At 38.3% G+C, this 20587-nt stretch overlaps 1 protein-coding gene across 1 annotated transcript in view; it reads left to right on the top strand.

The window, feature by feature from the left end:
* The window catches only part of sccpdhb (saccharopine dehydrogenase b), a 31500-nt gene that overhangs the window by 4073 nt on the left and 6840 nt on the right, over positions 1–20587 (top strand). Inside the window, exons 2-9 of the mRNA XM_061987412.2 lie at positions 515–627; positions 700–780; positions 2652–2781; positions 4189–4238; positions 13670–13800; positions 14014–14131; positions 15845–15964; positions 17269–17325. Coding sequence (XP_061843396.2) covers positions 515–627; positions 700–780; positions 2652–2781; positions 4189–4238; positions 13670–13800; positions 14014–14131; positions 15845–15964; positions 17269–17325 — 800 coding nt within the window. The remainder of the gene's footprint in view (positions 1–514; positions 628–699; positions 781–2651; positions 2782–4188; positions 4239–13669; positions 13801–14013; positions 14132–15844; positions 15965–17268; positions 17326–20587) is intronic.

The following is a 20587-nucleotide window of genomic DNA, read 5'->3' on the forward strand; positions in this document are numbered from 1 at the left end:
ATAATTACTGGTTTGCAAAAAATGTTTTTTTACCCCAAATAGGTGACATTAGATAATCTCTCACGGCACACCAGACTGTATCTCAAGGCACACTAGTGTGCCGCGGCACAGTGGTTGAAAATCACTGGCCTAGCTCATAACTGACTGCACATTTGGCTAAAAAAGTGAGCATGCTAGTGTTAGTAACGCTGCCTGAGCCAATCAGTGGCCAGGATACTGAACAGCATGGTCTGATCGTTTTGGTTTCGTCTGGTGGTCAAGTATTGATATTTTTAAGTTCATTTAGCTATTTTTATGCTTGAACATGCTTAATTTAGTGCAAATGACGTAGAATATACTTTGTTGGCGACAGTTGTGTTCAGATAGTTTAGCATATATTGATTGACCCGTATTGTTTTAGTATCTTAAATGTACAAAATGTATCAAAGTGGCCCCCACGTTCTTCACTTTTTATTCACTGGAAAATGTTCGGACACCTATCCTCTATATAACAAAGATGTCTTATATTCTGCAGCTAAGCCACAGCTGATTACAGACGTTGACATCATCACTGCGGACGTGTCCGACAAACAATCTCTGGCCGCCATGTGTGGACAGGGCCTGCTGGTTGTCAACTGTGTTGGCCCAGTAAGTTCCTGACGCGTGGATTGATGATGAAAGTATCAAATGCTGTCATCACCATAGCAACGCATGTTTCAGTACAGGTTTTACGGCGAGCCGGTGGTCGCTGCCTGCGTGGAGAACGGCGCTCACTACATCGACATCTGTGGAGAGCCTCAGGTGAATATTTGTACTTTCATCCATCATCCACAGTCCTTATGTAAGACAAGAACACCTCCACCCATCCATTTTCTACCGCTTGTCCCTTTTGGAGTCGCGGGGGGTGCTGGAGCCTATCTCGGCTGCATTCGGGCGGAAGGCGGGGTACACCCTGGACAAGTCGCCACCTCATCGCAGGGCCAACACAGATTGACAGACAACATTCACGCTCACATTCACACACTAACACCTATTCTTTTTTTGATGCATTCTGACTCGTAAAGAAATGTTAGTAAAAGTCAGCTAACAAGGGAGCCGATAGGAGTTGCTGTATTCCACCCATTAAGCACTCTAAAAACATCCAAACACTAGGGCTGCAACAACTAATCGATTAAATCGATTAAAATCGATTATAAAAATAGTTGGCGATTAATTTCGTCATCGATTCGTTGGATCTATGCTATGCGCATGCGCAGAGGTTCCTTTAAAAAAAAAATTTTGTAAACCTTTATTTATAAACTGCAACATTTACAAACAGCTGAGAAACAATAATCAAAATAAGTATGGTGCCAGTATGCTGTTTTTTCCCCCAATAAAATACTGGAAAGGATAGAAATGTAGTTTGTCTCTTTTATCCGACTATTAATTGATTAATCGAAGTAATAATCAACAGATTAATCGATTATCAAATTAGTTGTTAGTTGCAGCCCTACCAAACACCTCCATCCACATTTTTATACCGTACACGTTGTGAATACCCTAAATTCCGGACTATAAGCCGCTACTTTTTTCCTACGCTTTGAACATTGCGGCTAATTTATGGATTTTTCTTTGCCAGTGACCATAAAGTTTTGTATCCAACAAATAGTTTTCACAGAAACACTTGAGTTATTGTTTGTGCCATGGCGCCATCTTTTGGAAGAGGTCACTCACTGCGGGTGCTGCATGTTGAAAATGTACTTCCTGTTTTAATGCCTTGAACCGGAAGTTCATTCATCACTCCAAGCACCGTTTGTAAGTTTTACAATACAACTAAAACAATTGTTACTTACTAAAGCGTCCCATGTGTGATGTCTGTAGGAGTATTTCCATGCATATTTGTAGGTGCTATCCTAATGTAATCAAGCTAGTGTTGTTAGCATTATGCTAACAGGTTTGCGAGTGTCTGTGTTAGTATTATTAACTTACACTGGCATTCTTTTTGTATTGTTTCAGTTTCACAAATTCCTCAGAAAATTCACCAAGACGTCACCGTGGAGTTATTGAGTCTGTTTAGCTTATTGGAGAGCTAGCTTGGGCCGCTAGTAGGTCCATGACGATGACTTGTGTTTTGTTCGATCAGCCGTTTTACTGCCGTGTTACAGACACCGATTGGAAACAATTAAGGTATTTACAGGACATTTCTGTGTAAATAACTCATTACACAACCTATATATCTGCGGCTAATATATGAAAACATTTTTTTTTTCAAAAATGTAGTGGGTGTGGCTTCTATACCGGTGCGCTCTATAGTGGGGAAAATACAGTACTTGGTAAATATATTCAGGTCACCACATGTAAATGGAGTATCGCTGGCGCTTTATGGATGGTTTTTGAGTGCTTTATGGGCGCAGTAGTGTACTACCATTAGCTGACTCTTGCTAACGTTTATTGACGATCTAGAATGCATTAAAAAAAGTGTGCTCATGTCTTGCATAAGGGTTATGAATGATAAACATTCCAAAAAAAAGTGCAGTTCCCCTTTAAAACCGTTTGCTCTTTTTAATGTGAGTCTTCCAGATGTGTTTTTAGAATACATTGTAGACTGTGTGTGGGCTGCAAATGGCCCCCAAGCAGCACTTTGGCTATTGGACACCTCTTCTTCTGCAGAATGATGTCATGCTTGTTTGTAGTTCCTGGAGCGCATGCAGCTGCTGTACCACACCAAGGCCTTGGACAGAGGAGTCTACGTGATCGGCAGCTGTGGCTTTGACTCCATCCCAGCAGACCTTGGCATCATCTACACTCAGAAACACTTTAAAGGTTGGACTTATTTCACATCATTGGCAACAGTGACGCATCATTTTAGACAAACTATTCATGCCCCCAAAATTTATATTTTATTAAAAAAAACTTAAGATTTTTTCTGTTTGTTTTACCTTAATTTACTTTTTTTATTGCACACTGTTGGCACACCTGTCAACATTTGCATTCTTTGCATTGATGCATTATTTTAGACAGACTATTCATCCCAAGAAAACTTATTTTTCATAATTGTATTTTATTTTTTAAATATATTTATTAAAAAAAAGATTTTTTAAAACTTATCTATTAATTTTTTTGTATGTAATTGACTTTTAGATTTTTTAATATAATAATATTAAAAAAAAGATAATTTTTTAAAAACTTTTAGTTATTTATTTGTATTTAATTGACTTTTATTTTTATGGACACTGTTGGCACACCTGTCAACATTTGCATTCTTGGCATTGAAGCATCATTTTAGACAAACTTTTCATTCCAAGAAAACTTTTTTTTAATTAATATTTTATTGTATTTTTTTAATATATTAATTGTTTTTAAATTATGTTTTTTTTTTAAAAACTTTCCTTTATTTGTTTGTATTTAAATTACTTTTATTTTTATGAACGCTGTTGGCACACCTGTCAACATTTGGAGACAAGCTTTATTGACCTTGAAGAAAACTTTGTTTTCATTCATTTATATGTATATATATATATATATATATATATATATATATATATATATATATATATATATATATATATATATAATTTTTTGTTTTAATATTTTTATTTAAACATTTTTTAACTTATTTGTATTTTATTTACTTTTCTTTATGGACACTGTTTGCACACCTGTCAACATTTATATTTTTGGCATTGACGTACATTGTAGACAAACTATTGATCCCGAGGGGAAAAAAATGCTTTCAATTATTATTTTGTTATTTTTTTTTATGTATTAATTTATTTTTATTTGTTTATTTATTTTTTATTTAATTGACTTTTATTTAATGAACACTGTTGGCACGCCTGTCAACATTTGCATTCTTGGCATTGACACATTATTTTACACAAACTTAATTGATCCCAAGGGAAACTTTTTTTTTTTATTAGTTTTTTCAAATTAGTATTTCATTTGTTTTAATTTATTCATTTAAAAAAATTTTTTTTATTTTTTATTTTTTATATTCTAATTTTTATGGACACCATTGGCACACCTGTCAACATTTGCATTTCAAAATAAGGGATTTTTTCATCCCTTAAAAAGGTATACACAATTAAAAAAAACTATTTCCCTTTTAGGCTTCATTTATTCTTGAAATGTAAGGCAAATTGCTTTAGAGTTAAATAGAGATTCCTTTGTGCAGTACATATGATGTAATCTTCTTGTTAGACATCATATTCTCTTGTTGTGACATTTTAGGCACTCTGACTGCAGTGGAGAGCTTCTTGACCATAAGCAGCGGGCCTCAGGTAATCTGACAATGATCAATAAATGTGATTAGTCACTGATAACTTCATCATGTATAAATGCAGATTCATCACGTAATTCATTGATTTGTTTTTAAAATGTGTAAACTGTCAATAAAACTACAAACATATCCGTATAATAATTGTACACATGTAATAACTGTACATTTAATGAATGTACTGGATAGTGCTATTGACACTATAACAATATCAACACAATATTTGAACTACTTACTTACATACAAAGTCAATAGTACTCGTTAATTAAACACAAGTCAAAACTACTATCTCTTAAATGCTTCAAGTCCTGCTGTGTACATGAAATTCTTCCCTGAGTTTGTTAACATGAACAAAAACAGCAAAATATAATCAATGAGTAGCTAATATTTAGCGATGTGTAACCAATATTTAGCGTTGTGTAGCTAATATTTAGCGATGAGTAACCAATATTTAGCGATTTGTAACTAATATTTACCGATGTGTAACCAATATTTAGCGTTGTGTAGCTAATATTTAACTATGAGTAACCAATATTTAGCGATGTGTAACCAATATTTAGCGATGAGTAGCTAATATATAGCGATGTGTAACAAATATTTAGCGATGAGTAACCAATATTTAGCGATGTGTAACCTATATTTAGTGATGAGTAGCTAATATTTAGAGATGTGTAACCAATATTTAGCGTTGTGTACAGTAGCTAATATTTAGCAATGAGTAACCAATATTTAGCGATGAGTAGCTAATAATATAGCGATGTGTAACCAATATTTAGCGATGAGTAACCAATATTTAGCGATGAGTAGCTAATATATAGCGATGTGTAACTAATATTTAGCGATGAGTAACCAATATTTAGCGATGTGTAACCTATATTTAGTGATGAGTAGCTAATATTTAGCGATGTGTAACCAATATTTAGCGTTGTGTACAGTAGCTAATATTTAGCAATGAGTAACCAATATTTAGCGATGAGTAGCTAATAATATAGCGATGTGTAACTAATATTTAGCGATGAGTAACCAATATTTAGCGATGTGTAACCAATATTTAGCGATGAGTAGCTAATATTTAGCGAAGTGTAGCTAATATTTAGCTATGTGTCGCTAATATTTAGCGATGCAAAATATTAGTGACACATTGCTAAATATTAGTGACACATATTTATGTCATTAATATTTTAGCGATTTGTATCAAATATTTAGCTATGTGTAGCTGATATTTAGCGAAGTGTAGCTTATATTTAGCGATGTGTCACTAATATTTAGCGAAGTGTAGCTAATATTTAGCGATGTGTCACTAATATTTAGCGAAGTGTAGCTAATATTTAGCGATGTGTAGCTAATATTTATCAAAGTGTAACTAATATTTAGCAATGTGTAACCAATATTTTGCCATGTGTAACCAATATTTAGCGATGTGTAACCAATATTTAGTGGTCTTACTACTATTGAGTGATGTGTAACTAATATTTAGCAATGTGTAGCTAATCATTAGCGACGTGTAACTAATATTTACCAATGTTTAGCTAATATTTAGTGATGTGTAACCAATATTCAAATTAATCACGCTAGTATCGATCATTTACTGATATCACCAATCAGATGGATCGCCCTCCTCTTACGTGTCGCGTACTGACTGTGACAATGCTGACACAACACCTGCTATAATATCCTCTACAACTCTTATTTTGGTAATTTCCTGTTAATAACTTAGCAGTATTTTATTTTTTTTCATGTTTCATACATGTTAGTATACTTGTGAAAATGTTGGCTAGCTTTTTTGCTAATTTTTTATGTTTAAATCTAAAAATCTTGATTTTTTTTTATACTTGGTGCCATCTTGGAAGTATGCTAGCGTCTCTTTTACTAGCATGCTAGGGTGACCAGGTGTCCGGATTTAGGCCGGACAGTTCGGATTTTTAATGCCCTGTCCGGCGTCCGGCGCAGCATCAAGCCGGACACGTATTTGTCCTCCTTTTTGAGGCACTAGGCTTGAAGAGCGGAGTTTTTTCATCTTTGTTGGGCTGCAGCGCAATAGCCAATCAAAGACCGTAAAAAATGCCCCCCAACGCAGTAACGTATCAAATGATTGGCTAAGAGCTGTGTCGGATACAAATCTGCTTATCATTGGTTAAAAAAGTAAACAAGGGTCCATGTGCTGTTGCGGCATGACATTGACAGAAAGTTAGCATCATGCCAAAACGCAAGACCTCGTTTAATTCTGAATGGATAAAAGAGAACAAATTTATAACGAAAAGCAGTCGAGACTCATTCCATGGCTTCTGCACACTTTGTCGATGTGATGTCGACGTAAGTAGTCAGGGGAAAGCTGCAATTGAACGGCATGCGGGTGCGCGGATAAACATAAAAGTAATAAACGTGCGGCAGGTACCTCTTCAATGAGGACATTTTTTCGTGAAGTTTCGTCGCCCCTGGATGACAAGATAACCGCTGCGGAGCTGTGCAAGGTGTACCATGCTGTAAAGCAGTGGTTCTCAAATGGGGGTACGCGTACCCCTGGGGGTATGTAATGTAATGTAAGTTCATAAACTGAACATCAAATCAAGTAGGCTATTCCATTCATTACCATAAACCCAGAGTTTCGCCCATGCCATGATGGTTTGACCCTCACTAAAATGTCTGTCAAAAAGAAGTGTGAAAAGAAATGCAACAATGCAATATTCAGTGTTGACAGCTACATTTTTTGTAGACATGTTCCATAAATATTGATGTTAAAGATTTCTTTTTTTGTGAAGAAATGTTTAGAATTAAGTTCCTGAATCCAGGTGGATCTCTATTACAATCCCCAAAGAGGGCACTTTAAGTTGATGATTACTTCTATGTGTAGAAATCTTTATTTATAATTGAGTCACTTGTTTATTTTTCAACAAGTTTTTAGTTATTTTATATATTTTTTTCCAAATAGTTCAAGAAAGACCACTACAAATGAGCAATATTTTGCACTGTTATACAATTTAATAAATCAGAAACTGATGACATAGTGCTGTATTTTACTTCTTTATCTCTTTTTTTCAACCAAAAATGCTTTGCTCTGATTGGGGGGTACTTGAATTAAAAAAATGTTCACAGGGGGTACATCACTGAAAAAAGGGTTGAGAACCACTGCTGTAAAGCATCACCAGTCCTACAGAAGTTTAGACTGCGGCTGTCATGTTTGTGTAATCATGTTTTGTTTTAAGTCATGTTTTGTTTAGTTTCTGGCTTTTCACTCCCTTGTCTTGTCACCATAGCAACCATTAGTTTTCACCTGTCACGTCACGCACCTGTTTCACGTCTTGAGTCACGCACCTGTTTTCGTTAATCATGTCTGTAGTATTTAAGTTCAGTGTTTTTCAGTTTGTTTTTCTGACGACCTCGCACCCCATACCGCACCACATTTATGCTCTGTCCATTCCTCTATGATCCTGCTTCATGTCCCTTGTCACAGTAAGTTTTGGTTCCATGTTTATAGTCTTTTTGTTTTTTTCATAGTTTATTCTCCGCCACTGTGCGCGCTTTCATTTATTCCTTTTTTGATATATTAAATAAATCATGTACCTCCATTCCCGTCTCGCACGAGCCAACTTTCCGTTGCATCCTGGAAAAGCAAACACCCCGGACCAAGTCGTGACAGTAGGTCGTCAGCAGACCCGCTTTTCCGCACCTGAGTTGGACATGTTCTTGGGCGGTCCTGTGCGCGATGGAGGAGGAAACGCGGCGCTACTCCTCCATGGAGTATAGAGACTTCATTTGGTCCCAGGACGACACAGCGTCACCTCAGTCGCGGAAGCGCCGCTCCCGACGAAGGACGTCAGGTAGAACTTCCGCGAGCCTGCAGGACACGCCGCTCCCACATGCCCCTCCCCCTCCGGGCGGAAGCAAGCAGCAGCCAGCCCGTCTTCGCCCGGATGACGTCAAAGACCAGGATTTTTTTTTTCTGAATTCTTTTTCTTTTGATTCCCCGCTCCCCAGGACTCAAGCCACACCCAAGACACAAAACAATTTTTTTTCACCCACTCAATCCCAGGCACAAGAAAGACAATTTGGACAATTTAATGGGGAAGTTTCTGCCCTCCTCCGCCCACCCCTACAGAGAGTTCCAGACCGCAGGGAGCGCGTCTGGTATCCGCCCCTTGAGGGGGGGGCTAGGGCTGGGAATTGTTCAGGTGGGGTGGATCAGCATCACCTTGTCAAGCCACAGCCTCCCTCACGGCCGCCACCACCAGTCTTCCGACCTGTCAAGCCACAGCCTCCAGCACGACCGCCCTTACCAGTCTTTTACCATGCCAAGCCGCAACCCCCAGCAAGACCACCTCCACCTGCACTACCAGCTCCACGACGCCAAGCTCCGGTACCAGCTCCACGACGCCAAGCTCCGGTACCAGCTCCACGACGCCAAGCTCCGGTACCAGCTCCGGTACCAGCTCCACGACGTCAAGCTCCGGTACCAGCTCCACGACGTCAAGCTCCGGTACCAGCTCCACGACGTCAAGCTCCGGTACCAGCTCCACGACGCCAAGCTCCGGTACCAGCTCCACGACGCCAATCTCCGGTACCAGCTCCACGACGCCAAGCTCCGGTACCAGCTCCACGACGCCAAGCTCCGGTACCAGCTCAACAAGTCCAAGAACAAGACCCGCCACGCCAAGACCAAGACCCGCCATGCCAAGACCAAGACCCGCCACGCCAAGACCAAGACCCGCCATGCCAAGACCAAGACCCGCCATGCCAAGACCAAGACCCGCCATGCCAAGACCAAGACCCGCCACGCCAAGACCAAGACCCGCCACGCCAAGACCAAGACCCGCCACGCCAAGACCAAGACCCGCCACGCCAAGACCAAGACCCGCCACGCCAAGACCAAGATCCGCCATGCCAAGACCAAGACCCGCCATGCCAAGATCAAGACCCGCCATGCCAAGACCCAAACCAAGACCAACACCCACGCCAAGACCAAGACCTATACCAAGACCCACGCCGAACTTCGCCGCCTGACTCACCACGCCAAGCCACGCCTGCCACGATGATGACGCGCCTGCCTCCTCGTCGGCCACGGATATGGCCGCTACCTGGTCGCCCGCCACGCCAAGTGCGCCCACCTCCCAGTCGGCCACGAATGTGGCCATTCCCTGGGCGCCCGCCTCGCCTGCTGCAGCGGCGTTCCACTCGCCGCCGCCACCTAACTCTGCCCCGGTGGATACGGGGACACGTGGTCTGGCGACCCACCGCCATGTCCCCCTCCCGCCCTCCCATGACTCTTGTTAATTTTTATGGACATCTGGTATCTGTCCTTAAGGGAGGGGCTCTGTCATGTTTGTGTAATCATGTTTTGTTTTAAGTCATGTTTTGTTTAGTTTCTGGCTTTTCACTCCCTTGTCTTGTCACCATAGCAACCATTAGTTTTCACCTGTCACGTCACGCACCTGTTTCACGTCTTGAGTCACGCACCTGTTTTCGTTAATCATGTCTGTAGTATTTAAGTTCAGTGTTTTTCAGTTTGTTTTTCTGACGACCTCGCACCCCATACCGCACCTCATTTATGCTCTGTCCATTCCTCTATGATCCTGCTTCATGTCCCTTGTCACAGTAAGTTTTGGTTCCATGTTTATAGTCTTTTTGTTTTTTCATAGTTTATTCTCCGCCACTGTGCGCGCTTTCATTTATTCCTTTTTTGATGTATTAAATAAATCATGTACCTCCATTCCCGTCTCGCACGAGCCAACTTTCCGTTGCATCCTGGAAAAGCAAACACCCCGGACCAAGTCGTGACAGCGGCATGAAAGTGGACCGGGAGATTTTCAGTGACTAGCCCACAGCTAAAGGGATGGCCTGTGGCCGAACAAAAGCCAAGGCATTGTGCGAGAACGTCATCGCTCACTATTCGGTACAGGAACATACCGACTACATAAAAGAAAACAACCTACCCTTTTCCGTGGCAACCGACGCCTCAAATAAAGGAACAAACAAGTGTTTTCCCATTGTGGTAAGGTATTTTCACTTTGATGAAGGCATCCAACATGTCCTGTTGGATTTTTATAGTGACAGCAACGAAACGTTAGAAGCCATAACAAACCAGCTGCTGGCAAAACTTGAGATGTCTGGCTTAGAGGTGAAAAACATGTCTGCATATGCAGCAGACAATGCCAGTGTCAATTGTGGCAAACATAACAGTGTGTATCAGAAGCTGAAACTGAGCCAAAAAGATGTGCTCCCTGCAAACTGTTTGGCCCATATTCTGCATAACGCAACCAGATATGCAGCAAGCAGCCTTGATGTTGATGTGGAACATTTTTTGTGGCATTTTTCTTTTTATTATATATGTTAACTACATTTAAGTCCACACATGTTATGCTTTGTGGCACTCTGCACTTGAAAAGATTCATCTCAGTGGTCACTTTTTGAACACCACAATGTATTGAATAAATACAAATGCTGTTAACAAACACTTGACTTTAATATTTTTTCCTATTCAGCCACACAAACATCATCTTTAAACCACTCAAAATTGTACTATAAATAAGGTATACCAGAGTCCTATGTACACCATAGTAATTTATTGATATACCGCATAATGTCCTCCTTTTTGGTGTCATGGAAATGGTCACCCTATAGCATGCTGATGTTAGCATGCAAATGTTTTACACTAGCTTTTTACCTAGTTTTGTATGTTTACACCTACAAAGTCCAGTCACATGTGAGCATGCTAACGTTTTATTAGCTCCTTTTATATGTTTTATCCTAAAAATCATGGTTTTTGATACTTGCCGACATCTTGGAAGTATGTTAACGTCTCTTGTACTAGCATACACATTCTATGCTACTTTTTTAGCTATGTTTTGTATGTTTACACCTAAATATAGTGCATTTTAATACTTGGAGCCATCTTAGAACTATGCTAACTTGTCTTACGTCATCATGCTAACGCTCTATGCCAGCATGTTCACTAATTGTGTTTGGTTTAACCTAAAAATCGTGGTTTTCGATACTTGGCACCATCGCGGAAGTACGCTAATATCACTTGTATTAGCATGCTAATGTGAGCATGTTAACGTTTAATGCTAGTTGTTCAACTAATTTGGTATGTTTACACCTATTATTACTTGGCGCTATTTTAGAAATAAGCTAACTTTTTCTTGTCATCATGCTCACATTTTGTCTAGCTTTTCAGCTAAATATGTATGTTTAAACCAAAAAAACAACAACATGAATTTTGATGCTTAGCGCCATCTTTGAGGTATACTAATGTCTCTTTTATTAGCACGCTAACATTTTATGCTAGCTTTCTAGCAAAATTTGTATGTTTATGCCTAAAAAAAACCATGGATTTTAATGCTTAGCGTTATCTTGGAGGTATACTAATGTCTCTTTTACAAACCCCGTTTCCATATGAGTTGGGAAATTGTGTTAGATGTAAATATAAACGGAATACAATGATTTGCAAATCATCTTCAACCCATATTCAGTTGAATATGCTACAAAGACAACATATTTGATGTTCAAACTGATAAACATTTTTTTTGTTGCAAATAATCATTAACTTTAGAATTTGATACCAGCAACACGTGACAAAGAAGTTGGGAAAGGTGGCAATAAATACTGATAAAGTTGAGGAATGCTCATCAAACACTTATTTGGAACATCCCACAGGTGTGCAGGCTAATTGGGAACAGGTGGGTGCCATGATTGGGTATAAAAACAGCTTCCCAAAAAATGCTCAGTCTTTCACAAGAAAGGATGGGGCGAGGTACACCCCTTTGTCTACAACTGCGTGAGCAAATAGTCAAACAGTTTCTCAAAGTGCAATTGCAAGAATTTTAGGGATTTCAACATCTACGGTCCATAATATCATCAAAAGGTTCAGAGAATCTGGAGAAATCACTCCACGTAAGCGGCATGGCCGGATACCAACATTGAATGACCGTGACCTTCGATCCTTCAGACGGCACTGTTTTAAAAACCGACATCAATCTCTAAAGGATATCACCACATGGGCTCAGGAACACTTCAGAAAACCACTGTCACTAAATGCAGTTTGTCGCTACATCTGTCAGTGCAAGTTAAAGCTCTACTATGCAAAGCAAAAGCCATTTATCAACAACATCCAGAAACGCCGCCAACTTCTCTGGGCCCGAGATCATCTAAGATGGACTCATGCAAAGTGGAAAAGTGTTCTGTGGTCTGACGAGTCCACATTTCAAATTGTTTTTGGAAATATTCGACATTGTGTCATCCGGACCAAAGGGGAAAAGAACCATTCAGACTGTTATCGACGCAAAGTTCAAAAGCCAGCATGTGTGATGGTATGGGGGTGTATTAGTGCCCAAGGTATGGGTAACTTACACATCTGTGAAAGCGCCATTAATGCTGAAAGCTGCATACAGGTTTTGGAACAACATATGCTGCCGTCTAAGCGCCGTCTTTTTCATGGACGCCCCTGCTTATTTCAGCAAGACAATGCCAAGCCACATTCAGCACGTGTTACAACAGCGTGGCTTCGTGAAAAAAGAGTGCGGGTACTTTCCTGGTCCGCCTGCAGTCCAGACCTGTCTCCCATCGAAAATGTGTGGCGCATTATGAAGCGTAAAATACGACAGCGGAGACCCCGCACTGTTAAACGACTGAAGCTCTACATAAAACAAGAATGGGAAAGAATTCCACTTTCAAAGCTTCAACAATTAGTTTCCTCAGTTCCCAATCGTTTATTGAGTGTTGTTAAAAGAAAAGGTGATGTAACACAGTGGTGAACATGCCCTTTCCCAACTACTTTGGCACGTGTTGCAGCAATGAAATTCTAAGTTAATTATTATTTGCAAAAAAATAATAAAGTTTATGAGTTTGAACATCAAATATCTTGTCTTTGTAGTGCATTCAATTGAATATGGGTTGAAAAGGATTTGCAAATCATTGTATTCCGTTTATATTTACATCTAACACAATTTCCCAACTCATATGGAAACGGGGTTTGTATTAGCACGCTAACTTTTTATGCTAGCTTTTTAGCAAAATTTCTATGTGTGTACCTAAAAAAAAACATGGATTTTGATGCTTAGCGCTATCTTGGAGGTATGCTAATGTCTCTTTTATTAACACGCTAACGTTTTATACTAGCTTTCTAGCTAAATTAGTATGTTTATACCTAAAAAAAAAAATCATAGATTTTGATATTTGGTGCCATCTTAGAATCATGTTAACATTAGCATGCTAATGTTTCATGCTAGCTTTTTAGCAAATGTGTAGGTTTAAACCTAAAAATTCATGGATTTAGTTACTTGAGGAATGTTTGCAATGAAAACAAAAGATAAAATAATTCCCACCAATAGTCACATTTTTGTACGTGGAGCAACGTCATTTCGTGTGTTAGCGACTTGTGAATGAATGAATGATTGACATGCAAAGAAGTGACGGTGCGAAATAATCCAACACCGCTTTTAGGGCACGTGCGGCCATGACGCAACATGGCGCTCGGCCGTGCACGGCTTTGCTGACAGTGGCTCCCTTCGCCAGCTGAGGAGGTCGTTTGGCTACAAGCCGTTGCCGGTGGTGGGAACCAAAGTCTTCCCCAGGTAGGCTGATTAAAAATATGTACGCTTACTACAAATATAAACACTTTGTATAAATGTGTAAGGTTATTATAAATGTATATGTTTTTTATAGATACACAATTGATTTCGTGTTGTAAAAAATTGTCACTGCAGGATGTTTTACTGTACTATATGTACATCACTTGAACTATGAGAGTGTGTTTATTGTGTGTGTGTGTGTGTGTGTGTGTGTAGAGGGTGTGTGTTCTTCAGTAAGGAGATCATGCAGTATTCCATCCCATTCATGGGTTCAGATCCTTCTGTAGTCAAGAGAACTCAACGTTTCCTCTTTGAGGAGGAGCATCGCTCACCAGTGAGTACACACTGCTGATTATTATTTTTATTATGGGCCTGCTGCAATGCCAGCGCCCATTCACATGCTGCAAGCAGCAGTGAATGGGCGCTTGCAATGCAAGTAGCCCATATTATTATTGCTCATACTTCAACTTTTAATATTATTATAGTTCTTCTATCTTATTCTGAGACAAGCCGGCCAACGGACCCACACGTGTTATACTGTCAGGTTCAGACACTGATGACATCTATTAAACAGACAAAGAAGCAAGGAATCAAACAGACAGAATTACATTTGGCTCAATGAGGAGAGCGCGTACACCTGTACCCTCGTACAGTGTTCCACCATGCTCTGACGAAAGAACCTGTCTCAGTAAACTGTGATATACAACTAAGTCCCGCTGGAGCTTTCCTAGTTACTGATCATCCTGACTGGGATTTGAACCCTGCCCCCTTTGAGTGGGCGATAGCTGCTTTAACCACTCAGCTATCCTTGGTCTTCTTAAAGGGAGATTTCGGGCCCCAATGACATATTTAATTGAGCACCTGTCTCAGTAAACTATGACTCCACCGGCTGAAGCTTTCCTAGTTACCGATCGATCTGACTGGGATTTGAATCCAGTCCACTTTGATTGGGAGCTAGCTGGTTAACCATTCAGCTATCCTTGGTCTATTTGAGACAGGATTTCGGGCCCCAATGACATATTTAATCGAGAACCTGTTTCAGTAAACTATGATATAAAACTATGTCCCGCTGGAGCTTTCCTAGTTACTGATCAACCTGACTGGGATTTGAACCCTGCCCCCTTTGAGTGGGCGATAGCTGCTTTAACCACTCAGCTATCCTTGGTCTTCTTAAATGGAGATTTCGGGCCCCAATGACATATTTAATTGACCACCTGTCTCAGTAAACTATGATATAAAAGATTAACTCCACCGGCTGAAGCTTTCCTAGTTATCTATTGATCTGACTGGGATTTGAATCCAGTCCACTTTGATTGGGAGCTAGCTGGTTAACCATTCAGCTATCCTTGATCTTTTTGAGACAGGATTTCGGGCCCCAATGACATATTTAATTGAGAGCCTGTCTCAGTAAACTATGATATAAAACTAAGTCCTCCCGCTGGAGCTTTCCTAGTTACTGATCAACCTGACTGGGATTTGAATCCAGCCCCCTTTGAGTGGGCGATAGCTGCTTTAACCACTCAGCTATCCTTGGGCTTCTTAAAGGGAGATTTTGGGCCCCAATGACATATTTAATTGAGAACCTGTCTCAGTAAACTATGATTTAAAACTCCTGCCCATTGAAGTTTTCCAATTAACACCTATCCTGACTGGGACTTGAACCCAGTACTCCTTGGTTAACAGTTATTGGTGTTGACCACTGAGCTATCTTAGGTCTTCTTAACAGCAGATTGGAAGTATGCTAACATCTCGTGTATTAGCATGCTAATGTTAGCATGTTAACATATTATGCTAGCTGTTCAGCTAATTTTGTATGTTTACACCCAGAAATAGTGCGTTTTTTTACTTGGCGCTATCTTATAGGTAAGCTAATTTGTCCTATGTCATCATGCTAATGTTTTATGCTAGCCTCTTTAGCTCATTTTGTATGTTTATACCTAAAATCAGGGATTTTGAGGCTTGGCACCATCTTAGAAATATGTCAACATCTCTTATATTAGAATGTTAAGGTTAGCATTTTAACCTTTTCTCAAACCTTCATCCTCAGATCCAGTATTTTGCATATGTCGGGGTTGGGGGCCTCCTCTCGGTGGTCAAGCTGGTCTGTGGTGGTCTGCTCTTCTGGATCTTGGTCAAGTTCAGCCTGGGCAGGAAGCTCCTCACCTCGGTGTGTACTTTGGTCTTCCCGCAACCTTCACTGTGTTGCTTCAGTTTGATTCAGTCAAAGTTAAAGTCGCCAATTTTTTTTACAGCCTACGGCACATTCTAGAGATACCATAAAAAATAATAAAATATAAAAAGTGTAATAAAAGAGCAAACAAGTGAAATGTAAAGAGACACTAATAACACAAAACTTTAATACTGTTATTGCTCAAAAAGTAATAATGAATCAAAAACAATGTTGCTCTTAATTGACATATTTAAGGCTCCAATTAATTCACATCAAATATTCTACGTAGAATTTTTTTTTTAAAGTTTAATTTGACAAAAAGGGCAAAAAAAAACATGAAAAAGTAGAAACATTTATAATCGACGAATGAATATGAAGTTGAATTAAAGACTTAAGTGTTGAAAGTAAAAAAATAAATACTTATTTTTAACCTTTTTATGAGTGGAAACCTTTTGGATACACAAGAAATGTAGTGGGACCTTTTTTTTTTTTTAAAGCTGTCCTTGCTCAAAGAATAAAAATGAATGTTTTGAATTATGGACCTATTCAAGATGCCAATTACTTCTCATCAAATATTCCACTTTGGAAATTTGGGGCATATTTTGAAAAACAATGTTTTGACAAAAAGGGCATTTATTTATTTATATAATTATATATATATATATATATATATTTTCAGTGTCTGAAATTAAATAAATAAATATATATACAAATAAATATATATATATATATATATATATATATTTTATTTTATTGTATTTATTTATTTTTCAGTGTCTGCCACTGAAAAGCATCCCCACAGCATGATGCTGCCACCACCATGCTTCACTGTAGGGATATTATTGATGCCTGTCAAAGTATTGAGAAAAGGCTGTCAATACTTATGTACATGTGAATTTTCTTTAACTTTTTTTTTTTAAAGTTTTAATACGTTACAAAAAACATGTTCCCATTGCTATGATGGGGTATTGTGTGTTTTGAGGACAAAAGTTAATTTATTCTATTTTGGATCAAGGCGGCAACATACAGTAACAGTAAAAAGTGAAGCGCTGTGAGTACTTTCCAGTTGCACTGGATTTAAATAAAGTATTGCTTTTGAAAATGAAAAATATGAAAATGGCCCCTCTTGCTATGATTTTTGTCAGTGTGGCCACTGCAGAACCCACTTTTATTAAAAAAAAAAAACATTTAAAAAAAATTATTTTCACGTTTCCACAGAAGAAATGTGAGCTCATGACTGGTTGGCCTTCTTGTGTGTTTAAAGATGTGAAAGTGATGTTTGATGTTTGTCTTCTTCATAGTTCCCAAGGTTCTTCTCCTTGGGCTTGTTCAGCAAGGCTGGTCCAACCATGGAGCAGGTGAGATCATTGATGTTGATGCTTCTACTGCACATTCAGATCCTGAAGTGTGGTCAACAAGGAAGGCGTAATGTAAACATGTGTTCATTATACAAGTGAGCACATGGATCAATTTGAAATATACAAACGTACAACTGAAATCTCCTTTCTCTCCGAATTTAAATTATATATAAATATGTATGTACACGTTAAGTGTTAGCATACTTCTGAAAACTTTAGCATGCTAACATTTTATGATAGCTTTTCTGTTAATTGTGTGTTTAAACCTAAAAATCATTATTTTTGATACTTGGTGCCATCTTGGAAGTATACTAGCGTCTCTTATATTAGCATGCTAATGTTGGCATGCAAACGTTTTATGCTAGCTTTTTACTTAATTTTTTTATGGTTGCACCTACAAATAGTGTATTGTTATTTCCGCTTATCCAATCCTGAGTTAACATGCTAACGTCAGCATACTAACATTGTATTGGTTAATCTTGTATTTTTTAACCTTGAAATTGTGATTTTTGATCATTGGCGCCATCTTGGAAGTATCTCTTGTATTAGCATGCTAACATTTTATGCCAGTTGTTAGCATTTTGAATGTTTACACCTAAAAATAGTGCATTTCCATATATCCTCTTATCCAATCATGAGTTAGCAAGCTAACGTCAGCATGCTAACATTTTATTAGCAAATATTGGATGTTTTAACCTTAAAATCATGATTTTTAATACTTGGTGCCATCTTAGCATGCTAATACAAGAGACTTTAGCATACTTCTAAGATGGCACCAAGTATCAAAAATCATGATTTTAAGGTTAAAACATCCAATATTTGCTAATAAAATGTTAGCATGCTGACGTTAGCTTGCTAACTCATGATTGGATAAGAGGATATATGGAAATGCACTATTTTTAGGTGTAAACATTCAAAATGCTAACAACTGGCATAAAATGTTAGCATGCTAATACAAGAGAGGGTAGCATACTTCCAAGATGGCGCCAATGATCAAAAATCACAATTTCAAGGTTAAAAAATACAAGATTAACCAATACAATGTTAGTATGCTGATATGATTTCAACCTTCAGACACTCATTGTTTTCTAAAATAAATATTTTTGTACCTCCACTTTTTTTATTTCATTTCTTTTGATTTTGACAAGATTAACCAATACAATGTTAGTATGCTGATATGATTAGCCAGCATGCTAACATTTTATTAGCAAATATTGGATGTTTTAACCTTAAAATCATGATTTTTAATACTTGGTGCCATCTTAGCATGCTAATACAAGAGACTTTAGCATACTTCTAAGATGGCACCAAGTATCAAAAATCATGATTTTAAGGTTAAAACATCCAATATTTGCTAATAAAATGTTAGCATGCTGACGTTAGCTTGCTAACTCATGATTGGATAAGAGGATGTATCAAAATGCACAATTTTTAGGTGTAAACATACAAAATTAGCTAAAAAAAACTAGCATAAAATGTTAGCATGCTAATACAAGAGACTTTAGCATACTTCTAATGTTTTATGCTAGTTTTTTTTCCAGCAAATTTTGTATGTTTACCCCTTAAAATTGTGCATTTTGATATATCTTCTTATCCAATCATGTCTTAGCATGCTACTGTCATCTTGTTAAAGTTATATTAGCTAATTTTGTTTGGTTTAACCTCAAAATCATGATTTTTGGTGCCATATTAGAAGTATGCTAACCTGTCTTTTGTCATCATGTTAACATTGGCATGCTAATGTTTTATGCTATCTTATAGCTAATTTTGTTTTAACTTAAAAATTATGGTCTTTGAAACTAAGCACCATCTTAGAAGTATGCTAACGTATCTTGTATTAGCATTCTAATGTTAGCATGTTAATGTTTTATGCTAGTGTTCAGCAAATTTTGTATGTTTACACCTAAAATAGAACATTTTAATACTAGGCGCTATCTTAAAAGTAAGCTAACATGCCCTATGTCCAGAGGTGGGTAGAGTAGCCAGAAATTGTACTCAAGAGTACTGTTACTTTAGAGTTTTATTACTCAAGTAAAAGGAGTAGTCACCCAAATATTTACTTGAGTAAAAGTAAAAAGTATGTTGTGAAAAAAACTACTCAAGTGCTGAGTAACTGATGAGTAACCTGTTCGTTTAATGATGACGGCAACAAATAATGCACAAAAACATAAAAATAGCAATGAACAAATTCAGAGCCAGGAATACCTCTTAAGCAACTAAAACAACAATATACTAAATAATAATACAATAAAATAAATTAAGGAAAATTGAGCCACAATAACTTAACAGCACCATAGGCTCAGTAGGCAGAGATTACAAAGGAAAATAACAAGTTAGCCTCTACGCAAACCATAAACTCTGATTAGGTGTGGGCTGCACCTGGGAACACACTTCTGATTGGTGTGTGTGTGCATGTGTGAGTGTGTACATGTAAAGTTTTGCATGTTCACTCAGTTAAGTGACTATTCAGTTTGAACAACAACTGGCTCTCAAGGTTCACACTGTGAAGCTATGACCTTTTAGCCGTGAACAGGAGTCCTGCGTGACTAAAAAGTCTCTCACAGGCTGCAGATACTGGGAGGCCTGTGTTGATTTTCAGTGACAGGCTCTTGATTTGAGGAAAGGAATGCATGAGATCCATACCTGCAGTGGATTGACATGAAAGGTACCTCTCAGCTCTCCTGTTTTTGATTGTCCTGTACTCAGCGATGCAAAGAAGTCATCTTCATCAGAGTGAGTACTGTTTGTGGGAGCATCATCCATCTCCAAGTCAGTGTCCAGGTGGTTTTTGATGTCGTCGAGGCCTGTGGCAAGAGAAAGTGATTTCAAAAGAATTAGGTCTGAATATATATTTTTCCTTTCTACTGTATAGCCTTCCAAGCTGCTGGTTTTTGATGTGCTAACTCTTGTTAGCCTATAATTTGTCACTGATTCAATATGAACTTACATAAAAATAATATTACATGGATTAGGGATGTCCCAATCCAGGTTTTTGCACTTCCGATCCGATACCGATATTGTTTTTGCACTTCCGATCCGATACCGATACTGACCGATACCGGCCTATCCGAGCATGTATTAAAGTTTAAAGTTATTTAGCCTACTTAGTTGTCAGAATCATGTTGAAAAGGGTTTTAGTACTCTTGATAACAACTAGCCAGCTGAATTAGGGGAGTTTGAATAATACACAATGGTTGATAACAAGAAACTGACCTGTTTATTCAAGGATAAACACAAAATAGACAAAATTATACATGACAAA

The sequence above is a fragment of the Nerophis lumbriciformis genome, linkage group LG26 (genome assembly GCF_033978685.3).
Source record: "Nerophis lumbriciformis linkage group LG26, RoL_Nlum_v2.1, whole genome shotgun sequence".
Classification (NCBI taxonomy): Eukaryota; Metazoa; Chordata; class Actinopteri; order Syngnathiformes; family Syngnathidae; genus Nerophis; species Nerophis lumbriciformis.